Source organism: Trichosurus vulpecula, chromosome 7 (genome assembly GCF_011100635.1).
Source record: "Trichosurus vulpecula isolate mTriVul1 chromosome 7, mTriVul1.pri, whole genome shotgun sequence".
NCBI classification, from domain to species: domain Eukaryota; kingdom Metazoa; phylum Chordata; class Mammalia; order Diprotodontia; family Phalangeridae; genus Trichosurus; species Trichosurus vulpecula.
Genome location: NC_050579.1, coordinates 72,956,599 through 72,979,720, shown reverse-complemented (window position 1 = coordinate 72,979,720; position 23,122 = coordinate 72,956,599). Strand labels below are relative to the sequence as shown.

The following is a 23,122-nucleotide window of genomic DNA, read 5'->3' as shown; positions in this document are numbered from 1 at the left end:
CCAAGGTTTCTGTAGCTTCCATATAACCAAGCAATTCATCCTTGACAGCCAGAAATAAATCCAGTATAGCATTCCTCCTCAGGATTTTTCCAATGATCTGGAAACTTGCTTGCTAGCAAATTGAGAATTGATCATCTATTCTGCTTTGATCAGAATGAGATTTCCAAAAGGTGCCTAAATTGTTGCATTTTCCTATAATCATATCTTGCTTCTGTGATAGCTTCTATCAAATACAAATTAGTAATGATGAATATAAGTATAATCTGTGACCCAGAACACCAAGGTTTGGGTTTACATGGCTAAGTCTTGGAGGGCAATACTCTTAAAATCATATCTTTTTGGTTCATCTTGCCCCCACCCAGATTTTCTTTTAGGAAATATAGCTTAAATCTAACTCAGGTTTATCTTTCCAAAGACATGGATAAAAGAATTCCCATACAAACACTCAGTGTAACAAGACATCAAGTACAGGATCACCAAAATGTCGGAAAACACATAGCAACTCATAGTAGCCCATAAACAGTCAATATAATTCTCTTGGCTCTCCAATGAGTCCCACCATCCCTCCAGGGTATTCGACTCAAAATGCCTTCTAAGTATTGGTATCCTTCACAAGGGAAATTACCTTACAATTACTAAAGATGCAACTTCCCAATATTCTGGTGAGACCCATTCTCACTCATGATGTATATAAGCCTCTAACCTCATAATATTATACTAAATTCTTAGATTACATATTGAACTGAAGGTTGCTAGAAAGGCAATCCCCTTTCCATTGGATCTATACTGTCCAAAAGGATCACAATAGAAACAAAGGGTAAGGTCTAGGTCTTTTGATGCTTTGTATTTTGGCTGAGTCCCTTAGTACTCCTCTACTTTCCGAAACTGTATTCATAACCGTTATCTTCCTCAAGAGACTGGGGCTGCCAGGAACTCTTCCTTTACTCTTCCTTCCAGGATTCTACTACCCAGCTACTCTACCTTCTTTCTCAAGAACAGGGGTTCTTAACCTGTGATCCATCGACTCTCAAGTGATTAGTAGATAGACTTCCAAGGAGTCCATAAACTTTGACTGAAAAAAAGTATATATTTTTTCACTATAATTGATATATTTTATAATCATATGTATTTCATTTCATGCATTCAAAATTGCTCCATAGACTTCACCAGAGCCAAAGTTGTCACACACACACACACACACATACACACACACACACACGCACAAGGTTAAGAGCCCTGGATTAGAAGGACGAGTATTCAAACTCTCCATGAGCTCACTAATGATCAAGAAATTCCTTCTTTATCCCTAAGGAAATGGTTGTCTTCTCTCATAAGAACGAAGCCTACTCGTTGGCTACCTGGTAAAGTTTCTTTGATTATGTTTATATTCCTTTCAAAAGAGAAGAGCTATCTTGACTGAAGCCCCATCCTAGATATTATAAATATCCTGGATGGTAGTGGTCTAGTAAATGTTGTTCACTCATGTCTGACTCTTTGTGACCCCATTTGAGTTCTTCTTGGATACTTGGGTACTGGAGTGGTTTGCCATTTCTTTCTCTAGTTCATTTTACAGATGAGGAAACTGAGACAAACAGGGTTAAGGTACTTGCCCAGGGTCACACAGCTAGTAAGTATCTGAGATCACATTGGAAGTAATGTCTTCCTGATTCCAAGCCCAACACTCTATCCACTGGGGCACCTAGCTGCCAAGTGTAAATGTACCCAGAATTATTTGGTTATCTTTTACCTAAAAGTAACTATCAGGAGCATAAATGACTTAACATAGCATGGTTTGGTAAATATAGTACCTGGTTTAGATACATTACCTGGAGGCAAAAACACCTCAGTTCATGCCACCTCTGACAATCAATGTCAGGTATTACTATTTGAGGTAAGGTATATTTTGATGGGCCTCACTGACCTCAAGAACACGGAGCATTCAGGTGCCCGGTGGATAAGAGCAACTAGGAAATGGAACTGAATGGAGGACATGATATAAAATTAACCAGGCATGCAGCTTCCATCACAGCCCTGAATAACAGGTCCTGATGTGTTGGCACTACCCAGATGAGAAGGGAGGTACAGAGGAAAACAACAGAGACAGGAAGAACTTGGGACCGATGAAGATTTTGCTGTGTAGATCAACAACCCTTCTAATTCTCTGCCAGAGTTGATGATGGGAGTGGAAGTGCAGAAGGAGACCTGGAGTAAGAGATAAGCCAGTTAGTATGTCATCAAATCATAGACTTCTCATCTAACCAATGTTTCTATCTCAGTATTAGAATGGACCTGGGGTGCTGAAAGCTCCTCCTAAAAACACTACAATTTGGAAATAGATAGGAGTTATGTTCTCTTTGGGCAATGGAGGTGGATGGCAGTGCAGAAAGCTGAGGGTTAGGGAGCAACAAGAAGCCTTTCTCTGTTTCCCAGGAGGTGGGAGGAGACAGCCCAGCTGACAAAGTAAAGTGACATCATCCTGTTGGAGTTCAGAGATTACAGAGAAGAGACTAAACATTGGATCCACTAACATTTAGGATCTCTCCGCAGGAGCAAAATATTCACCCAGGTAGAAAAGTCAGTCGTCTGTCCAGCGATCACATCTATTAAAAAAGTTGGAATATTTTGTTCTGTTTAATGTAATATGACATAAATAAAGCTAACAGAGCTGGCCAATATAGTGTGCTGAAAAGAATACCAGTTAGGGAATCGCAAGATCTGGGTGGGAATTCTGGATCTGCCACTTGCCTCTTAACTTCTGGAGCCCTAGGTTGCTTCAGATACAAATTGAAAAACTCAGATGCAATAGTCCTTAAGACATCTTGTAGTTTTTAAGTTCTATGATTGTTTTTAATAAGTTTTTATGAATAGATTTTGTTTTCAAATAATAATTCTAATAAGAACAGTACTTAACATTTATATAGCACTTATTATATATGTTCTAGGCACTGTGCTAAATGTTTTATAATTATTATCTCATTGGATCCTCACAACAACCCTGAGAGGTAGTTGCTACTATTATCCTCATTTTATAGATGAGAAAACTGAGACAAACTGAGACTAAGTGACTCACCCAAGGTCATACAGCTAGTAAATGTCTGAGACTGGTTTTGAACTCAAGTCATCTAGGGCCAAGACTCTGTCCACTATGCTGTCTAATTGTCTCTATGGCATCCATAATTTCCCTCTATATTTCATCCCTTCCCCTCTCCAAGAGAGTCATCTCTTATAACAAATAATTTCTGAAAGAAAAAGAGGAAAAAGAAGAAGACGGACTTTGATTCTCGAAGATTCACTTAATCAGCTCTACAAAAGCTTTATGGTTACGATCTATACATGCATCAATGGAATCCTTGTAGAAGGTCTGAGAAGGGAACAAACAGGCTTTTTCGAATTGTTTTTTCCATCAGATCACATTTTTACAGTCACTCAGTTGACTGAGGGGTTCAGAGACTTCAAGATTCCACTGGACTTACAGTTTGTTGATTATAAAAAGTATTTGATTTGGTGGAGCAAAATAATACCTTAAGGGCCCTTCTTCCTTTAAAGATGATTCTAATAAAATATTTCCTATGCAAATTCCATATACGATCATACAAGTCTTTTTGAAAGAAGGCAGATGGTTTTGTTTGATAATCCTTTGTGAATATCAAGCAAAACAGTGAGGCATTTGGTCACCAGAGATATTTGCCAATCTTATGGAAGATGTCTACCAAATAGTGAGTCAATAAACATTTATTATGTACCTACTATGTACCAGGCACTGTGCTAATCACTAGGGATATAAATAAAGGTAAAAAGACAGTCCCTACTCTCAAGGAGTTTACTGTCTAATGGGGGATTTCATTGGTATGGGGCATTTCCACTGAAGAAACTAATATTAATTTGGGGGTGGTTGGACACAACAAAGGAGGACCTACTAGCTACACATACTCCAATACCACCCCCTATCAAAAAAAGTATTCACACTGATTGGTGGAAATCGAACTGGCTACCTTAAGCAATACCATGAAACTCCATACTTGACTCATGGAGACATATTTCCTGCACAAACAAGAAATTCAGAGAGAAGAGAGAGCATCTGGCCCTCCTTAACCCCCAAAGGGACCCACTTTGATTCCATTCATATCCATTAAGCTGTTTCTAAGAGATATGCCATTAAAGGAGAGGAATAAGAATGCAGCTTGATAAAAACCAAATGTCAGATGGGCAAAGATTGGTGAGCTAATAGAGACCAGAAATAAAAAATTAGCAGTTGATTTTAATCTAACTTGTCCTTTGTTCCCCAACAACTGAATAAATGTACTTACTGGATTCAGTGACTCCCAGCAAAGGGCTTCTTAGCACTAAAACTCAAAACAGAATAACAATACTTCTCCTGATGGAGCACATCTATGTGAGAAAAAAATGACTTTTGACAGTTTTCTCTTAGGGGGCAATTTACATTTGATATGCTAACAAATTTCCCTCATGAATATACCTTTATGTTCCAAGAGCATAATTAATATCTATGTAGAGGAGTATTTTTGGAGCTGAGGAGGGTGGGGGAAGAGTGGGTGGAGGGACAGCTGGTGCTGGTGTGATGTGGCAGGTATCTTTCTTTGTTGCTATGTGGACTGTACTCTCCAGGCACTCAGATCTCACAGGAAATGGGGGCTTTACTAAACACCAGATCTAACTGTGCTTTTTGAGACCTGTTTGTGACTACTGTATTTCTTGGAACGCAGTGTTCTTCTAAATTCTCACCCCACCCACATCCCTACTTGACTGCATAAAACAATTCTTTCAGTCTTTGCCCTGGGCATGCATTAGGCAATCAAACTCCTACAGCCAGGGGAAAAGCTGTGGCCAAAAAAAAGAGGAATAGAACAAACAAAAGAGGTGAACCCCCAAGAATGTCACTTGTGTAACCGGCCAAATGACGGCACAGCAGAGACATTTTTCACAGGACGTCAACATCTAGCAAACCTCCTAATTGAAAAATGTCCATTTTTGAGGAGGATAAATGTCCGTCTGTGCTTTGCCATTGAAACAGACTCTTATAACGCTCTCCAAAAGGATTTGGTTTTAATTTACAGAGCCATTAAATATTTTGGAGGGCAACTATTTTGGTTAGTATCTTGCAAAAAAAAAAACCCTATTTCCAGAAAGCTGTACAATTGTCTGGAGCTCAATCTGTCAGTAAATGAAATCTTAGTTACTTCAGTCTTATTAGGGAAATGGAGTTAGGGGCAGACAGAATGACAGCTGGCTCATTTCTTGCTTCCCCATGAATATCCAGTTTAAAATAGTTTTAGCATAACTGGCACTGGCTTTGGCTTTCAGATTGCTGGTTCTACCTAGCAGTGGGCCTAATTGGATAAACATATAGAATATTTCCATAACAACATAGTATTATATGAAGCATTACAAGATTTCCAGAAGTATTATGGTGGAAAAAGTGCAGGAAAGGGAATAAGACAAATCTGATTATATTTCCAGCTCCATTACTTTATGTGTTAGAGATCCCAAGCAAGCTATTCAATCTCTATTTCCCCATCTGGAAAATAATATCTGCCTGCCTAGCCCATTCTGTGCCTTTTGGACAGGTCTCCCCTACATGTAAATCAGTAAGGAAAGCATGTATTAAGGTGAATTTTGTACACTGTGAAAATATTACAATAAAAATATTGTGCCTGAAAGATTGATTATGCTTCCCTAAAACTATCCTAATACCTGGTGTGGAGTTGACCCTGGTTCACTAAGGTTATGTTACTAGAACAGAAACTCTGACAGGTCTCAGCAAGCCAAGTCAAGACTAAAAGCATGGCTCAAGTAAAGGAACAAGCCAGGAGTCCCATATTTCAGGTCACACCAGTAAAATTTCCAGAGGTCGGTGTGCTCACACAATTTAGGAAGAGAATAAAGAATTCAGGAGGCAACTGGCCCATAGTTAAGAGTGACTGAGGATGCAGCCAGCAGACCCATTGGAGCAGCTCAAAAACAAGAGAGTGGAATGGAAGGTACAAGAGTGTTGACCACCCCTCAGTCCGTTTCACCAACTCTAGAAGTGATTAACAAGTAGCAAGGAGTGATCAGGTCCTGTGCAGTACAGGTGATGAGCCAATCTAGGAAGCAGACAGAGGACAAGATCAGAGATTCTACCCAGTAATGGAGCAACGAGTGAGGAAAAGAAGCCAGAGAACAAACAGTGAAACAGGTTCTAAGTCCCCTCAACTGATTTGACACAATGGAACAAATTGTTCTCATCTGCCCATTCTACTGAAGGAAGCCTTCGTGTGGGTTTGAGGCCTGTCAGTTACCCTCAACCTGGTTTAGCCCATCTGCCACCATGGTTTACTGAGGTGTGGCCACTGTGCATGCTACAGCTTCTTGGAGACACAGGTGATAGTTGGGTGAAGGTGGAAACCAAAAGGGGATGAGCAGCCCTGAAAAGGGCACTATAAACCCTCACAGCAGAGGTGCTAGTCCTCCCTAAACATCCCATACACCCCAAATCTATGACTCTATTATCCTTCCAGCTGTTAGTACTTCCCACCCAAAATCATTTTGTATCTATTTTGATCTCCCCACACCTACCCCTCCATCCTCCCACTCCAGCCCCAGACTGGAAGCCCCTATAGGTCCAGAATTGATGTACTTTTGACTTTGCTTCCCTAGCCCCTGGGGTCAGGAAGGTCTGGCATAATACTTAAAACTAGTAGGAGCTTAATAAAATCTTGGTTGATTGATTGGATGACCACTTGGTGCCATGCCTAAGATGAAACCCACCATTTCTATCTAGGCAGAAGCCACTTTTTGTCTTTCTGGTCTAGTTCATTGACCTCCAGTTCTATCTTCTTCTCCTTCCTCTTACCTTTAGCCTGGGTCCTGAACTCCTTTATGTTAAGCAAACTCAACATTCAAGGTATCCCTCAAAATTAAGGGTCTCCAGAGTCTACATGGAAATGTTTTTCTCTAATGAGACATGGGAATATCCATGTAAGGAGTATATCCCTGTGCAAATGTCAATGTGTAAATGCCTTGTTAATAGTGTAAATGGGTATCCATGTACTTGCCCTTCAGGTCTGGTCCACCACTACCAGCCTCACAGATACACAACCACATTCCTTTCAAAAATTTTTCAGAGAACAAGTTACAGAGTCTTAGCTTCCTTGGGTATGTAGTCTTCAAGATGTCCCTCCTATTCTTACCTCCTAGAGTAGGACTTCCTAGAGACTTGGGGGAAAAGTTAGTCAGGACCAACCACAGGAGAGACCAGCACCAGGAGTCAATGAGTTCTCAATCCAGCTAACTCCAAGATGGCAAGAACACAACAAGGGCAGCTCCCATTGTGGGAAATAAATACTTCTGTGCTTTTGGTTCAGCTCAAATATCCAAATATTCTAAACCAGGCCTTTTCTGACACTCCTGGCCTTTCTAGAAGGCTAATTCCTTCCTCTTCCCCCTCCAAATTACTGTATTTATCTTGGAGATATTTTGTATTCATCTATAGATTTATAGGCTGTCTCTCCCATAGAATGTAAACTCCTTGAAGGCAAAGGCTGTCTCACTTTTTTCTTTGTATCCCTAGAGCATTGGGCAGTGCCTTGGAAGCTAAAAAATACTTCTTTATTAAATGATTGATATTTTTCATACGTATTTCATAATTGTGCCGAACAGAGAAACTCATGAGGTAGAGTGGAATAGGATTAGAGAGTGGGACTTGGAGTGAGGAAGATCTGCATTCAGGTCCTGCCTCTAACTCATCCTTGCTGTGTGGTCCTTGACAAATCATTAAGGCAACTAGCTGGCATAATGGCTAGGGCACCTGACTTGAAGTCAGGAAGACCAGAGTTTGGATCCTGTCTGAGAGACTTACTAGCTGTGTGACACTATTTTAACCTCTCTGGGACCTTAGTTTTCTCATCTGTAAAATGTACTCAAAAACTTCAGTGGTTCCCTTATGGCAGGAACTCTATGTTACGAACCCACGAAGGAAGATTGGCAAGGTGGGAAGGTCCCCAGTCTCAAAATACCTTCTCCATCCAGAAGACACAATGCCTATAATTGTGACCATAAAAGACCTACCCATTCATTGAACTGCAGTTTTCTGTACTCCTAGGAGTCAACTCAGACAAATATCAAAGATGAGAGAATAAGCTTATTAGATTAAAGTAGAATCTGTTTTTAGGGCAACTAGGTGGTACAGAGGATAAAGAGCAGGACCTGAAGTCAGGAAGAACGAGTTTAAATCTGACCTCGGGCACTTACTAACGGGATGTTAGCTATGTGAACCTGGGCAAGCCACTTAACTCTGTTTGCCATGGGACTGTAGGATATAGAGGGACAGATGCCCTTATTGCCATAAGTGGGGAATTTAAGAGCCATTAGAAGGGTTGGGGGAGGTTGAGACAATCCTTCCCAGGTTACAGAGGGTGGAGTATGGGTGTATATGTGTGTGTGTGTGTGTGTGTGTGTGTGTGTGTGTGTGTGTATAGTGGTCACTCACAGAAGGTACAGACATTCACATTTGTGTGCCCATTTTTCCCTATCGTTTTCTTTGTCTTCAAGGTGCACGTAGCTGTGGGCATCTTAGCCTTCACCATCAAGAGGATGTTCATAAGCCTCAACTGCTGAATGAGCTTTGTGACCTCCAGCACATTAGGATGCTGACAGGAGGAAGGGGACACTCAGCTGTGTCATATTGTTCAGGCCTTTCATTTTACAGATGGAGAAACCAAGGCCCAGAGGAGCAAGTGACTTAACCTAAAATGACCATTATCTGATGATAATTACAATTCTCTTTCCACTCTACTATAAAGTAGAATCCTTCTCCATCCCTCCCATACACACACACACACACACACACACACACACACACACACCCTCTGTTTGTAGACAAACTAAGTCGGAAGTTAATTTTTTTGAGTCATGGCCCCATGTGTCAGTTTGGTGAAGCCTATGGACCCAACTAATGTTTTTAAAAGAGTAAAATAAAACATATAAGATTATAAAGGAAACCAATTAAATTGAGGTACAGTTATTAAAATATTTTTTTAAAGTTCATATACTCCAGGTTAAGAATCCTCGATCTAAATAACAGGTGATGTTTCTATAGTGCAGGTTCTCAAAGTATTTTAATTAGAGCCTCACAACGACTTTGTGACGTAGGTACTGCAGCTGTTATCTCCATTCTACAGATGACAAAACTGAGGCTTTAAAAAAGTTAAAGAAGCTTGCCCTATTTCAGAACTGGGATTCAAACCCAACTCTTCCTGGTTTGAAGTCCTGTAATCATACTACTTAATCTTAGTACTTTTTCTCTTGTTTTCTTGTACTACAAGAATATTTGTGTGTGTGTGTGTGTGCGCGCGCGCATTGAATGCCTATGTCCTGTGCCATTTAGTTCCCATGCAGGCTAAAATGATTTACTCACTTTTTTTAAAAAGGAGGAACAAGACAAAGCTGTTTTGTCTATGTCAGAACTTCAATTAATTGAAATCTCTTTTTAAGCTTTGATAAGTGGAGGTTTCCCCTGCTGTGCTCACTGGAAACTTTCTGTTTTGTAAGGGACCTTTTTGTTTGTGGGCAGATAGGTCTCAGGACTTGGTCATACTGACGATGTTCTTTTACCCCTTGCATCCCAGTGGCCAGCTGCCCAGCCCATGGCTAGAATTTCACTATTTTGTTCACAGGTAAATTTTATTTGTCTCTATCTTAGATGATGAAATTTGAGGAAGAGCCAGATGATAATTGTGGCTTAGAAATGTCTCTTTTTAGAAGCAAGAAAGGTCTGCTCTTCCTGGATGAGGCTTAAAGGTAGAAGAGACCTTTGACCACGTGCAATATCTGGCCAAGTCATATGTATTGATGAGCCAGTTCAATGGAATGGTCATCCAAGTACATGTTGCAAAAGTAGTTTTCCTCCATCTGGTTTTCTTGCACTGTCACCTACAAAAGAGATGTGACTAGGAGATAAAGGTTACTAGCTCCCTAAAAGCTAAAGAGAGCTTGGCTTTTCCCTCATGAGTGATCTCTGGCTATTGGTAGAGTAAATAACCACTGTGCCTGGCCCTTATTACTGAACAGGAAGAGGGAAGTATCCAGCAGATACACCTTCTACAGATATAAAAATATATGGATAGCCAATTCTAAAAATGAGCATAGCTAAGTTTGAAGGCAGGGGGAAGGCTCATCATCAAAAAGATGGCCACCAACTGATAAACTTTTTGGCTACAACAATTCATGAAGACCATCTACTCAATCATGAAAAGTTGCAATCTGTTTCATTCACAGTAACCATCCATCTTACTGAAATCATGATACTTAAAATATTAATGTGTTACTTAAATGCCACTAAAATACACCAGCTAGAAATTCTACCAGAACATTAGGAATAATAAGCTACATTATGGTATCAATAGAAATTATATTCAATATCCCCAAAAATGATTGTAAATGTTCATCTGATCCAGTTAGTAGGCAATTTTGATAACGCTAACATTATACCTAGATACACTGACTAGGAGGTATCATCCCGTCACAGTCATGGAGAAGGTCATATGGTTTGTTCAAACTGATCCACCAATCAGAGGTGGTGCTTAGGTTTGAATTCAGAAGCCTTGAGCTTCCATTAGCAATACTAGTCACTCTCTGACATCACCTTACAGTTAACATTTTCCATTCCAACCCATCTGTGTTAACCAATCTATTTCTGTCCCCTTTTCTTAAGGGTTCAGAGAGCATTCATTGTTCATGATCCATAAGTCTTACTATCTTATTAGGACTCTACTAAAGAAGAAGAAAACCCTACGTATAAATCTCAGTATCCAGCAAAAAGAGGGAGCAAAAAGAATGGACTCTTAATGACTAATTATAACCACTCCAATAGCATTTAAGACCACAATACAGCCTTCCTCAAATGTACAGACAGAAACTAGGATTGAAGGCTTCAGAGGAAGAATAATGAAAGGAAATGGAAAAAAATTTCCAGACTGTTCCTCCAAGCAGATTGGGTCCCACCCAATATTTCTTTGTGTAAGTCTGGGTGATGTGGGAAGGGGCGGGGGGGGGGGGGTGGTGGTGAGAGGGGAGCAGGGAGGAAACTGCCAAATGCTCAAACCTTATGCCATGGAAATCAGTTGGTCTTAAGAATAACTAGTATTTGGAGAAAAAGGGGAAAAAAACTCTTTTGAAGGTACGGTCCAAGTTTTTCAAATTCAAAAAGCAGCTGAGTACACAAAACACACTATTTTGATAACTTAAACAGCCAGAGCAATCCACAGTATTTGCTACACAGAATAGAGTGGATACCTTTCAAAATTCCTCTGATTCCAGGGAAAATTCCTAATCAAAATGCTTTAACACTTTATTGGACTTACTGGGCAAAAGCGAAAGTATAAAGTGATTATATTTCAGTGGGGAAGGATTTGTGAAAACTGTACAAGCCCCAAAACAATCCTGGGGGAAGGGTGGGCTCATTCCACTGCTAACAATGAGGGTAAAATAAGGACAAAACTGGTATGATTCAAAACAAGCACCTTCCTGAGCTAGCCCAGCCCAGCCCAGCCCAGCCCAGTCCATCCTCTTCTGATTGCCCTAGATCTGGCTATAGAGAAGTTATCAAAATGGCAGGTCTGGAGAACGTGAGAAGTTCATTGATTTAAGAAATATACTATGCTAAATGGGGCTCCTGGAAGGCTCAATATTCAAGAAAGCTTGGCCTGAAGACTCTCAAACAACATTCATCTCTGCCCCTATTTTAGCGCAAGAGTAATCCTTTAATGATGGTGCTCATATAAATGTTCCTTCATTTCCTACAACAGCAGCCCCTAAATTACCTTAACTATGTGGATCTGAGAAGGAAATGAATGAAAGGGACCCACACCCAGGAAGCATACCTCCTGATAAAAGCTCTTTGCGTTTGTTTTCTTTTCCTTTATGTTTACCCTGTGATTCCATTGGTTTAGGGAACTGCCAGTGAAACAACCCCAATAGATGTAGAGGTGCATAACAGGGTCTTAGAGAGTTGGCTGGGACATTGAGAGGTTAAGTGATCTGCCAAGAGTCATAGATCCAGTTGATGGGTCAGAGGCCTGAACCTAGGTCTTTCTAGCTTTCTGGCTCTGTGCTATAGCACCTTTTACATTGTATTAATAAATCAGTGAGGTTGCCTAGATGAGGCTATGTCTGCCATAGCTGTGTGACCCTGGGCAAGTGGTTTAACCATTCAGCATGACCAGATAACTCTCTTAAGACTAAGTTACAAACCAATAGACAATCTGCATTAGTAAAAGGAGCTTACATACCAGGAGTTCCCTACACCAAAAACATCATAAGTAGCCTAGGATTACTGAGGCAATACTTGCACCCTCGTAGTATAGGTTGAAAAATGAGAAATTCATGAAATTCTTTGTGTATGTGATGCATAATCAATAAATCAATCAACACACATTTATTAAGCACCAACTGGGTACCAGGCATTGTGCTAAGTGCTGGAGAATACAAAAAGAAGCTCTCTAATAGGGGAGAACACATACAAGCATATACAAACAAGCTATATGTGGGAGAAATAGAAACTAATCAACAGAGGGAATGTACTAGAATTAAAAGGAGTTGGGAAAGGCTTCCTGTAAAAGTCCAGATTTTAGCGGGGACTTAAAGGAAGCCAGGGAAGTCAGTAGGTAGAGTTGTGTGATTGATTTGGTATTTTCCCCTACTAAACTGGCAAGGTATTTGAAATGACTAGTTGCTTGGGCAACCTGTAGACACAACCTGAGAATGTTTTGACCTTCCAAAGAAAAAGCAAAACTCCATATGGTTGACAACGTACACTGGGAAAAGCTAGAGAAAATTGACAAAAGCCCTTTACCTGCATTGTCTTATCTGATCCACACAAGGAGTCTTGGGAGGTAAGTACTATAGGTGTTAATTGTCTTCTTTTTATAGGCGAGGAAAATCAAATTCAAGAGACCTTCAGGGACTTGCCCAGGTTCACATAGATAGTAAACGTCAGAGGCAGACTTCAAACCCGAGACATGCCCAACTCCAAGCCTAGTGCTCTTACTATACCATATTATAATACTTCTTGGTATTGGTAGACCCATAGACTGCCTTTTCATTGCTTTTCAGAGATCTTAAAATATTTTGAGAGGAAATGCAATTTTGAACAAGGCCCCAAAGAAAGTGATTGCAAACTGCTTCCAACTTTATATGCAAACTATCTTTTTGTTTGTTTTAGGTTTGGGGTTTTTTTGTTTTTGTTTTTTGGTTCAAATCTGTGATTTCATCTGTGCTAGACTTCCCATTAAGAAATCTCCTTCGACCAACACTGAGAATTAACTAGTCCATAGTCACACAGCCAGTATGTATAGAGACAGGACTTGACCTCAGGTTGGTCTGACTCTGAGGCCAACCGTCTACCCAGCACACCACATTTGCTGCCTTTCTTAAACCATCATAATCATAAAATATTACTTACTAATATGTACGATGATTTGACTAGGTCCTTTAAATACGTACATTTAGGTAAATGGATCACTAGAAGATAGAATCATAAATATAGAGCTGGAAGGGACCCTGGAATCCACTTTCATTTTACATATGAGAAAACTCAGTAACTAAGCCAATGTCAGAAATAGAAACTGAACTCGCATCCTCTGACCCCCGGGCCAGCTCTTTTTCTGTGATCAGAAAAAGCTGCAAGCTACAATCTGAACATTACGAATTGGTATTTCAACATGTTAAACATCCAGGATTTGGTCATTGTGAGAGATTCCTTCACCAACATAAACTGTGATCCCCTCAACAACCTGTTCTACTTTGACTCAACCTGGTGATAAGCTGTCCAAACTTAGATGGGCTGCTCCTCAGATGACAAACCCACAGGCTGACAATAGGTCTATTCTCATAGCCTTCTCAGGTTGGTTGAGCCTGTCAGAGCCCATCTGGCCTGGCCTTAGAGAACCCAGTCACCTCTACCCTACAAAGACACATCAGAGTAAGACCTCAGTCGAGTTTTATCTGGAGAGCAGTCGTTTTATTTATTTATTTATTGGAGCAGACTTTAGTAGGGTGGGAAGCTTTATTTATGAATAAATAATGCATGCTAAATTTCATTACCAATAGACATTTCACCAAATACTGAACATGGTACAACCTCTGAACCTGCATTTTCTATCTCTTACCTCTATAACCCATGAACTTGTGTTCTTTTTTTCCCTCCACTTCAATTTTCTAGATATTTGCCATTTACCACTCCTTTGTGATCTTAGGCAAGTAACTTAGCTTCTCTAGGCCTCAGTTTCCTATATGAGCTCAAACACCCATAATAACTTGTATTATCTACCTCACACCTTGTTGTGATGAGACTACCTTGTATATCATCTTCAATATATTTTAAGATGATATACAAAGTACTCTCTTTACAATAAAGTAAGGTAAATAGTGCAAGTCTTAGCTAAAGTCAGAACAGTCCTCAACATTAGGGCCACAAAATGATGAATTTTTTGTTCACAGCAATACTCAGAGACTCTACTAAATCCATAGAAGGGCTTCCTTTAGGCATTATTAGAGGATATATCCACACCAACAAGATTACACGTCGTTGAAGTATTCAAGGAAAAACATCAGCAGAGTACCTCTGAGTATACTGAGGTACTACTAGGAAAATTGTGGATTTACCAACATTGACAAATTTCTAGTCTGTGGAATGCTATTAACTCAAGGATAAGCCCCATTGAATTCTAGATTAGATGTTATTAGATTCTAGTCAATAGATGCAAGTGAAGAATAAAGTATATACACTTCCTTCTACCAAACCACCATTTGCATCACGAAAATTTGTGAGATGTGATGACTATAACGATGTAAGTGCAGAGAACAAAAAAAAGAAAGAAAGAAAGAAATTAAATAAAATGGAACACTGTGTAATTGTGGCCAAATTTGGCCCCAGAAAAGAGCTGAGAAAATGTACCTCCCTTCCCTCTTTTTAAAAGTAGGAGGCCAGAGGCATGGATTAATACATACACCGATTTGTTTGTTTGTGGAAATGCTTTTTTTTTCTTTTTAATTTTTGTCATAAGGCATGGCTCACTGGGTAGGAGATGAGGGATAATTTGAAAATGAAGCTGATCTTTTTAAAAAAAGAAGATAACAACAAAACAATTGGGGAGAAAACAGTGTTTGTGAAAATCACTGGAATGGAAAATACAAGAACTGGATTCTACTCCATTATTGATTAATAAGTAGCTCTTTAATTTAAGGAAATCATTTACCTATGGACCTCAGTTTCTTCCCCTTACACATGACAAGGTTAGAATAAGTTATTTCCAAGATTACTTCCAGCTCTAAAACACTATGAAATTTTTGTAGAAGAAAATTATAATATTAGGATAAAGGAAAAAACTTGTTCATAGTCATAAGCCGTTGTTGCTATGTTCTATGTGATGCACTACCATGAGTGGAATAGATTTGAAGGTGTTTTACAATTTATATATTCAAAGAGGGGTTCCTATAAAGTTTAATTACAAGTATGTTAATATTATAGGCCCAGCAGAAAAGCAAAAGGAATAAAGATTCACAAATTTTATGTTATTCTTATGGAAAGGATGCAGAGGCATAGCCTAAGTGATAGTATAATTAGGTGAAACTCACCAAGAGGCTGGACTCAAAGAGTAGTCCTTAATGGTTTATTGTCAATTTGGAAGGAGGTCTCTAGTGAAATGCCACGGAGATCTCTGCCTAATCCTGTTCTGTTTCACTTTTTATCACTGTTTTGGAAAAAAACAATAATATTAGTAGTAGCTACCATTTATGCAGCACTTTCAGTTTTCAAAGAGCTTTAAATATATTATCTCATTTGATAAACAGAGGCATATTGCTGATTAAATTTGAAGATGATACGAAGTTAGAGAGGATTTCTAGCACAGAGAAATAGGGTCCAAAAAAGATCTCAACAGATTTGTACATTGGGCTAAATAGAATAAAAAGGAATTTAATGAGGATAAATGAAAAGTCTTACCTTCAATTTTAAAAAGTCAGCTCTGTAAGTACAAAACTGGGGAGACGTGTCTAGAAAGTAGTTTCTATGAAACCATCCTGGGAGTTTAGTGGGTTGTGCGTAAGTATTTAACAAACAACAACTCTCTGGGGGGAAAATGCATACACGAAACAAGTTTAATCTGCACAATTAACCATTTTGTCCATGACTTTTTTTAAGTCTTGACAATCAACCAAGCAATAAACCAAGCCCTAATTTGTAGCTTTTGCTGATGTCTGAGGCATAAATTCTCACACTGAAAATTTAACAATGAGCTCTCACTAGACAGTTCTGGCTCCAGTGCACCCATAGTTATGAGCTCAATTTCTAAAAGCTAAAAGCTAAAAGCAACCTTGAACATTCAGTAAGAAAGTCATAATATCCAGGATAAGAACAGTCCTGGATTTAATGCAGTGCTAATAGTAGGTACTTAATACTTTTGAATGAATTAATAAATGTGGTCTGAACAGGAAAATCAATCCATAAAGCATTTATTAAGTGCTTACTAAGACAAAGACAAAAAGGAGAAACTTATCTTGCCCTTAAGAAGCTTACCTTCTCCTGGTGGAGGACATAACATTTAAGCAAATAAGTCTAAGATAAGTTTTGTTTATGTTAATGGTGAAGAAACATGGGATGGGTGCTATGAAGTAAAACCAAAAAGATAAGGCAATTAATTAGATATGCATGTTGAAGGAGAGAAAGAGTTGAGGTTGGGTGAGGCTTTGACCGGATAAATGGAAGAAAAAAGGTGCCCTCAAAAGAGGAAGACTGGGTTTAAGAGGGAAGAAAATGAGTTCCTTCTTGGACACACTAAGTTAGAAAGGTTCATAGGACATTCAGAGGGAGCTGTCTAGCACACAGTGGGTAATTCAAAACTAGAGTTTAGGAGAGAGGATAGGGCTGGATATGTAGATTTGGGTGTCATTTGCATAAATAATTATTGAGCCCCTGGGACCTAATGAGATCACCAGTAAACAGAGTACAGAGAGAAGAGAAGAAGGCCCAAGATGTGAAATGAGCCCTTCACTGGAGGTCAAGATCAAGTGCAAGTTGTCCAATCCTTTGTCAAGCATGTTGTAGACATGATTCTCTTTCAGGGATGGGTTACATTAGATGACCACTGAAGTCCCTTCAGAGATGATGTAAACTAATGGATTAGGAAAAGTGTTCCCCCAAATCCAAATAACCACAGAATCTCAGAGTTGGAAGAGCTCTTTCATCTCTGGACCACATGACATCAGCAGCTACGTAGTCCAGCTCATACCTAAACAAGAACCCTCTCTACAACAAAGCGTCATCCAACCTTAACTTGAAAACCTGGAGGGAAGGAGAACCTACTAGCTAGCTCCAAATAAAGTCAGGAAGACCTGAGTTCAAAAACAGCCTCAGACACTTAAGAGTTGCATGACCCAGGGCAAGTCACTTAACTACTTAACCACTTAACCACCATCTATATAAATTTGTGATGTAATGTGAAATATAATGTGATAACAATAACACCTACCTCCCAGGGTTGTTGTAAGGATCAAATGAGGTAATATTTGTAAAGCACTTTGCAAATTATTTTCATACTCCTCATCATTAACAATATCTACATCTCAGGGTTGTTGTGAGGACCAAATGAGAATATTTGTAAAATGCTTGGCACAATGCCTGACACACAGTAGGCACTTAATAAATGTTTATTTCCTTCCTTCCTTCCTTCCTATTATTATTTCCCCCTATTCATGCTAGCTCTCTCTTCTATGTTCTGTTTCCCTCACACGTGGTTCTACATTAGCCATCGCTCTAATTCTGCTGTACCCATCCATTCTCCACCCTTTATATACCAACCTCCTCCTCTGCCTATGTTACAAGACTCCAGGTAGTTCCTAAGAGGAGAGACCAGATTTGAAAGGGAACTTTTTTTTCCTTAGGAAGAGGTCCAGCCCAGTCATTGGGTATCAGCCCATCTGTTCCTGGCAGTAATTATTTAAATCTGAGTCAGATATTGTCAGTAGCAAGCCTCTAATATTTTATTTGAGCCAAGATTTGGAGATGAGGAGGTTCAACATTTTTGCAAGGATTTTAAAAAAGTAAAGGTGCATCTCCATAGTAATCAAACTAAACCTAATACCAATGATCGATCAGCCTACCCCAGAATTCCCTCCTTCATGATCTCTAAGCCCAAATAGTCTAATTCCTGCTTGTCATTTCAGAAACATTTCACCTCCATCCAATGCAAATGGAAGCAAATCATCTGAATGAAACAAGTAATCTTAGCAAAGTGACTGGAACCTAGGAAGCCCTTAATAAATGCTTTTTGATTTGACTTGAACGACAAGGATTATTGTCCTTTTCACCTTGTAAACTGAACCTAGGTATCATTGAACCAAACATATAATGATGAGGTAGATAATTAGAGTTTATTTCACCTAGAAGTAATTAAGGAGGTGGTAGGAAAATGAAAACAGATGTAAGCCTACTTGAAAGTTCTCAGGCTCTACTTTAACCCAAGAGAGTTTCAGCACACTTACTTTATTATTATTTCTTTTTATCTTGGAGAGAAAGGGTGAGCATCCATATAAAATTTCTAATGGAGCCAGTTGCAAACTTTCTCATCCCTCTTCCAGAGGCTTAGCCTTTCGTCATGCATGACTGGAGAGGTCAAAATGGAAAGCAGCGCTAGAACCGAGAGTGTCCTTCTTGAGGGATTTTCAGGATAGACCTACACTCTATAAAATCCAAGAAATAGTAGGCGTTGGTCCTGGAGGTTCAACCCACATTCAGCATTGATGAGAAGCCAGCTCCAGAAGTGTCCCCTTAATGCCTCTGACTTTTCTGTGACTTAGACCGAAGCATATGCCAAGCATCTAAAAACAAAATAAAAGCAAACAACAAAATTAATTAAAGTGACTGCACTACTAGAATTTTCTGAGCTATTATCACATAGCATAAGCAGCACTGGATGAGTTTATTCAAATCCCATCTCTGATGCTAACAGCCTATGTGACCCTGGAGAAGTCACTTAACTTCCTTGGTCTCCAGTTTCCTCCTCTGTAAATTAAGCGGAGGGTGGGGGGTAGAAGCTATGGTTTCTGAGCTCTCTTCCAGCTCTAAATCTCTGCTCACTGAGGCAGTACGGAGCAGTGACTGAATTTGAATCCCTCCTCAGACCAGCTTGCTGGCTGTGAGACCCTCAGCAACTCGTATGCTATTATTAGCATCCCCATTTTATAGATGGGGAAACTGAGTCTGAAAGAGGTTAGGTGTCTTGCCAAGGGTCACACAGCTAGTAAGTGTCTGAGAGAGGATTAGAACTCAGGTCCTCTTGACTCCAGGACCAGCACTCTATCCTCTAGGCCACCTACTTCATTCAGTGCCAACCCTGGGGAGAAAGGGCAGGCTGCTGGTAACTACATAAACACAGGGAAACCACCTACTGGAGTCTGGGGAAGAGAAAACACTGAAACAAGATTGTGTGTGCCATTTCAGAGGGGAAAAAAAAAATCAGCAGTTGGGTAAGGAATAGTTAATACGAAATGTGCTTCTCTCACTGTGCACATTACAACAAAGGGCTGGCAGTTCCCTGAAGGAAAAGGGCTTGTGTTCTGCCGTTCAAACTTGTCAGTCAGCTCGTGCCAGCAGCCCCGTGCGTCTGCCTCCCCAGCACACCCTCATTCCATGTGTCTGTCTGGCCTGCTCTGTTCATCTGTTCAGAGACGCTCCTGACAACTCAGGATTTTTCCTCTTTTTCTCTTGCTGTGGAATTAAGAGGAGAACCATTACAGCCTATTCTCTGTCACCCTCCCCGCCCCCCTGCTGCCACCGCCACCACACCCCATCAGAGGAGGAGGGAGGAAGAGAAGAAGAGGAAAAGGGGGCTTCTTACTTTATGGTAGCTTCACATTCATTCCCTTTACGGTTTCCCCAACCTCGATCTTTAGAATGGAAGAGACTGAACTGGTGAAGGAGAGACTCCAGGCCATCACAGTAAGTGTTTACAGTTATAACTCATTAGGGCGATTGCTTAGAGAAAAAGAGAACAGTCACGGCTTGCTCTGAGTGCCGAGCTGGTGGAAGTGAATGATCAGAACTGTCAGATGTAACTGACAGTTAGGGGCTCTGTCCCGCTCTGTTAACTTCAGCTACTCCGGCTTCGGGACCTACGGGCGCAGGGGGAATGCTTTTTTCTCATCCTGACATTGTGCCTTTAAGTAAATATTTTTAAGGCAGGTTGCTTAGCTATCATTTTTCTCCTTCCAGGTTAAAAAAAAAAACCACATTCTCTTCCCTAAACTATGTTTGAAGGACATTGGGTCAAAAAAAAAAAGATCCCTTAATTAAGAAACTTCTTTAGACAACTAATAGGAGAATGGGGGGAGGAGGTTTGAGGGTTGTGGGGGGGGGGGTGTATGGAGAAGGGAGTAAATTTTTTTTTTAATTTAAATGAAAGAAAAACACAGAGGAGACCTGTAACTTTTTCTTCTATGATACGATAGACTTTGGAGAAAACCTCATGGATTTCACACCAATTTTACCACCCTTAAACCTGGCATTGAAGAAGAAAAACGAAAGTTGGGTTTTTTTAATATATCAAGTGAATTCAAAGCTATCAATTTCTAGTAGTGGCTGCAAGCTGAATATGAATTCTAATAAAAGAATGCAGTACATGCAATGGACTTTGGAAAATATTTTCATTATTATCAGGAAAGAAATTAGTTTGCATTTTGAAGTTGTTCTTAAGGAAGGTTCATCACAGCCTTGAGTGAGCCAACTTAACTTAGTTTTATTAAACTTTACATTTGGCTCTAACCTTGGGAAAATGCAGGGAAATCATTTACCATTAGCTACAGCCTACTATTTAATAAGGGGGTGTATGGGGGTGGGGGATGAGAATTAACATCCCAAATGCTTTAATATTTTAGTACACTGAAATTAGCTGTCAAGAAATGAGCATTTTTAAAAATATTAAGGCTAGGCTCCTCCTGAGGTGAAAAATGTTTTCTTTTGCTCTCTGAATTTTCATATAGATATTCAGATTCTTAAGCTAGTTCCAAATTAGGATTTTCATTAAGAGGTTACAATAACCCAAACCACCCATGAAAGTATTCCATGAATTGAAATCAATTGTCTAAACAATGTTTTAAAGCAACAGGAGTCCACAGACCAAGCTAACATATTCCAGTTAGACAATACTTGTTTAAGTAGGTAATGACTATTGCTGCATACATTGGTCATTTGCCTTTCTTCAGAAACGCTCTTTGGAATTTGGGTTGTTTTGTTTTGCTTTGGTGGAGTTTTGTTATTGTTTTGTCTTGTTCAAAACCAGTGACAGTTTCAGCTGTCCCACTTTAAGGGACTCAGCTTTGCTCCTGTTGTTTTTGGCCCAAGCCTTCAGCTGCTAGCTAAAGGTTATTTTATTCACCCTTGTTTGGGAGGGGAGAAAAGGAGAAAAGGTAAACCTCCTCTTTTCCCAATGTTCCCCTCTCTTATTTAAGTGAAATAGTTCATCTACTGTAATAGACAGGCATTTCTTTTATTTAAATTTTTTTTCACTGAAGCATTCACTTTCTCAAACCTGGCTTTGCTCCATTGGTTCCCGTTGCCCTTTCACATGGTATAGGACCAGTCTTAAAACTATAGCTAAGAACACAGTAATTCAGAAGAGGGGAAAAGAGATTAGGGACCTATAGTAGAATGTAAGTTAAGTATGAAACTAGAAAAAGAACCACCCTGCCTGAAAAACAAAAAAGAAAGTTAAGCAGGTACCTGAATATACAGATGGTACATTAGTAAATTGCTTGGGGGAGAGATACTAAACATATTTTTAGGATATTATTCCATTAGTTTAACTATATCCCATCAGAAAGAACTTAACCTCCTGCATGAAGTAAGATCTACAGGTAATACTGTATGTCCTGGAAAGATTGCATTGATCTTAAAGGTAAGACAAGCAAGGTGCTCTTCCAACAGCCACCCACCCTACCATTAAAGATTGAGTCCAGTCATATTGGTCACTCTCAACCTTCAAACGTATCTCCTTCAATTTCCTCCCCCCAACCCCCAAGGAAGGTGGCAGCAGTGATGTATCTATAAAGTATCCAACATCCATATCCCTCCCCGCTCCCATCAGAGAAAGATCAACTTTACCCCACTCCACTCTGTTCTCTCTCCAGGGAGCTACCTCAGCTATTCCCCTACCACATGGGGAAAATAATATCCTGGGTTTAGGACTGCAAGAGACCTTTGAGTTCACTGAGTCCAATTTCCCTCATTTTCCAGGTGAGGAAACTGAGGCCCAGATAGGAGAAATAACTGTGCTAGGGTCAAATAGCAAAAGTATGTAATACAGGATTTGAATCTGGGCCTTTTAGAATCCAAGTCCAGTGCTGTATCCATTATACTGTACTGCCTCTCTAAAGGGAATAAATAGGAGATAAATATCCATATTTGACAGATGGGCCTCAGTTTCCTCATCAGGAAAATGAGAGATTCCCATTAGATGATGTCTAATGTACTTTCCAGTTATAAATTTCATGACACCTTGCTTTACAGGGCAGGGTCCAGTGACATAAACTGTAAAAACCCTTTGAAACTCCAACCCTGACTGTAACCCAATAGAAAAATAATATGAATTTTTAAGAGTATACTCTTCTATTTCCTTCCCTAGAATCCTCTTACCTATCTTCTATGATACTTACTGAGTTACAAGGCAATTTGGCCATATGGAATATAGATATAAAATGACTTAAACATCTCAATTTGGCCCATACACACAATCTCTGTCATAGCATTCAAAACTTTAAACCCAGTTGTTCTGAAGCTCATAGACTAGACCACAATAGGTCCCTGCCCAAGCTCCACTTAATGGCTGTATTTTGGGACCTGCTGGCTTAGAGTGAATGTCAATGGTAACTTTCTCTTTGGAACAGCAACCCTGAGGGTCTTGCCCTCCCAGCTTGATTTTTTTCTTTCTTTTTCTTTTTTTCTAATTAAAGGGGCCATCCCTTGACTCACTTCCTAAAGAAGCCTATTCGCTGAATGGGCATTACCTCAGTCTAAGTGAAAAGGCCTTAGCCTAAAAGGGCCAGGGTCTCCCATCGCATCCTGGGTCATCTC

At 39.8% G+C, this 23,122-nt stretch overlaps 1 protein-coding gene and 1 long non-coding RNA gene across 2 annotated transcripts in view; one reads left to right on the top strand and one right to left on the bottom strand.

The window, feature by feature from the left end:
* Window positions 1–1,624: 1,624 nt before the first annotated feature.
* On the bottom strand, window positions 1,625–23,093 carry LOC118856340. The gene is made up of 4 exons (XR_005010859.1): window positions 23,056–23,093; window positions 18,538–18,873; window positions 15,634–15,749; window positions 1,625–2,202 (listed from the first exon to the last, which is right to left on the bottom strand). It is a non-coding gene; the product is annotated as an uncharacterized LOC118856340 (long non-coding RNA).
* PALMD (palmdelphin) overlaps window positions 19,334–23,122 on the top strand; it is a 67,904-nt gene continuing 64,115 nt past the window's right edge. Inside the window, exon 1 of the mRNA XM_036766608.1 lies at window positions 19,334–19,993. Within this exon, the coding sequence (XP_036622503.1) occupies window positions 19,949–19,993 (45 nt within the window). The 5' untranslated portion in view covers window positions 19,334–19,948. The remainder of the gene's footprint in view (window positions 19,994–23,122) is intronic.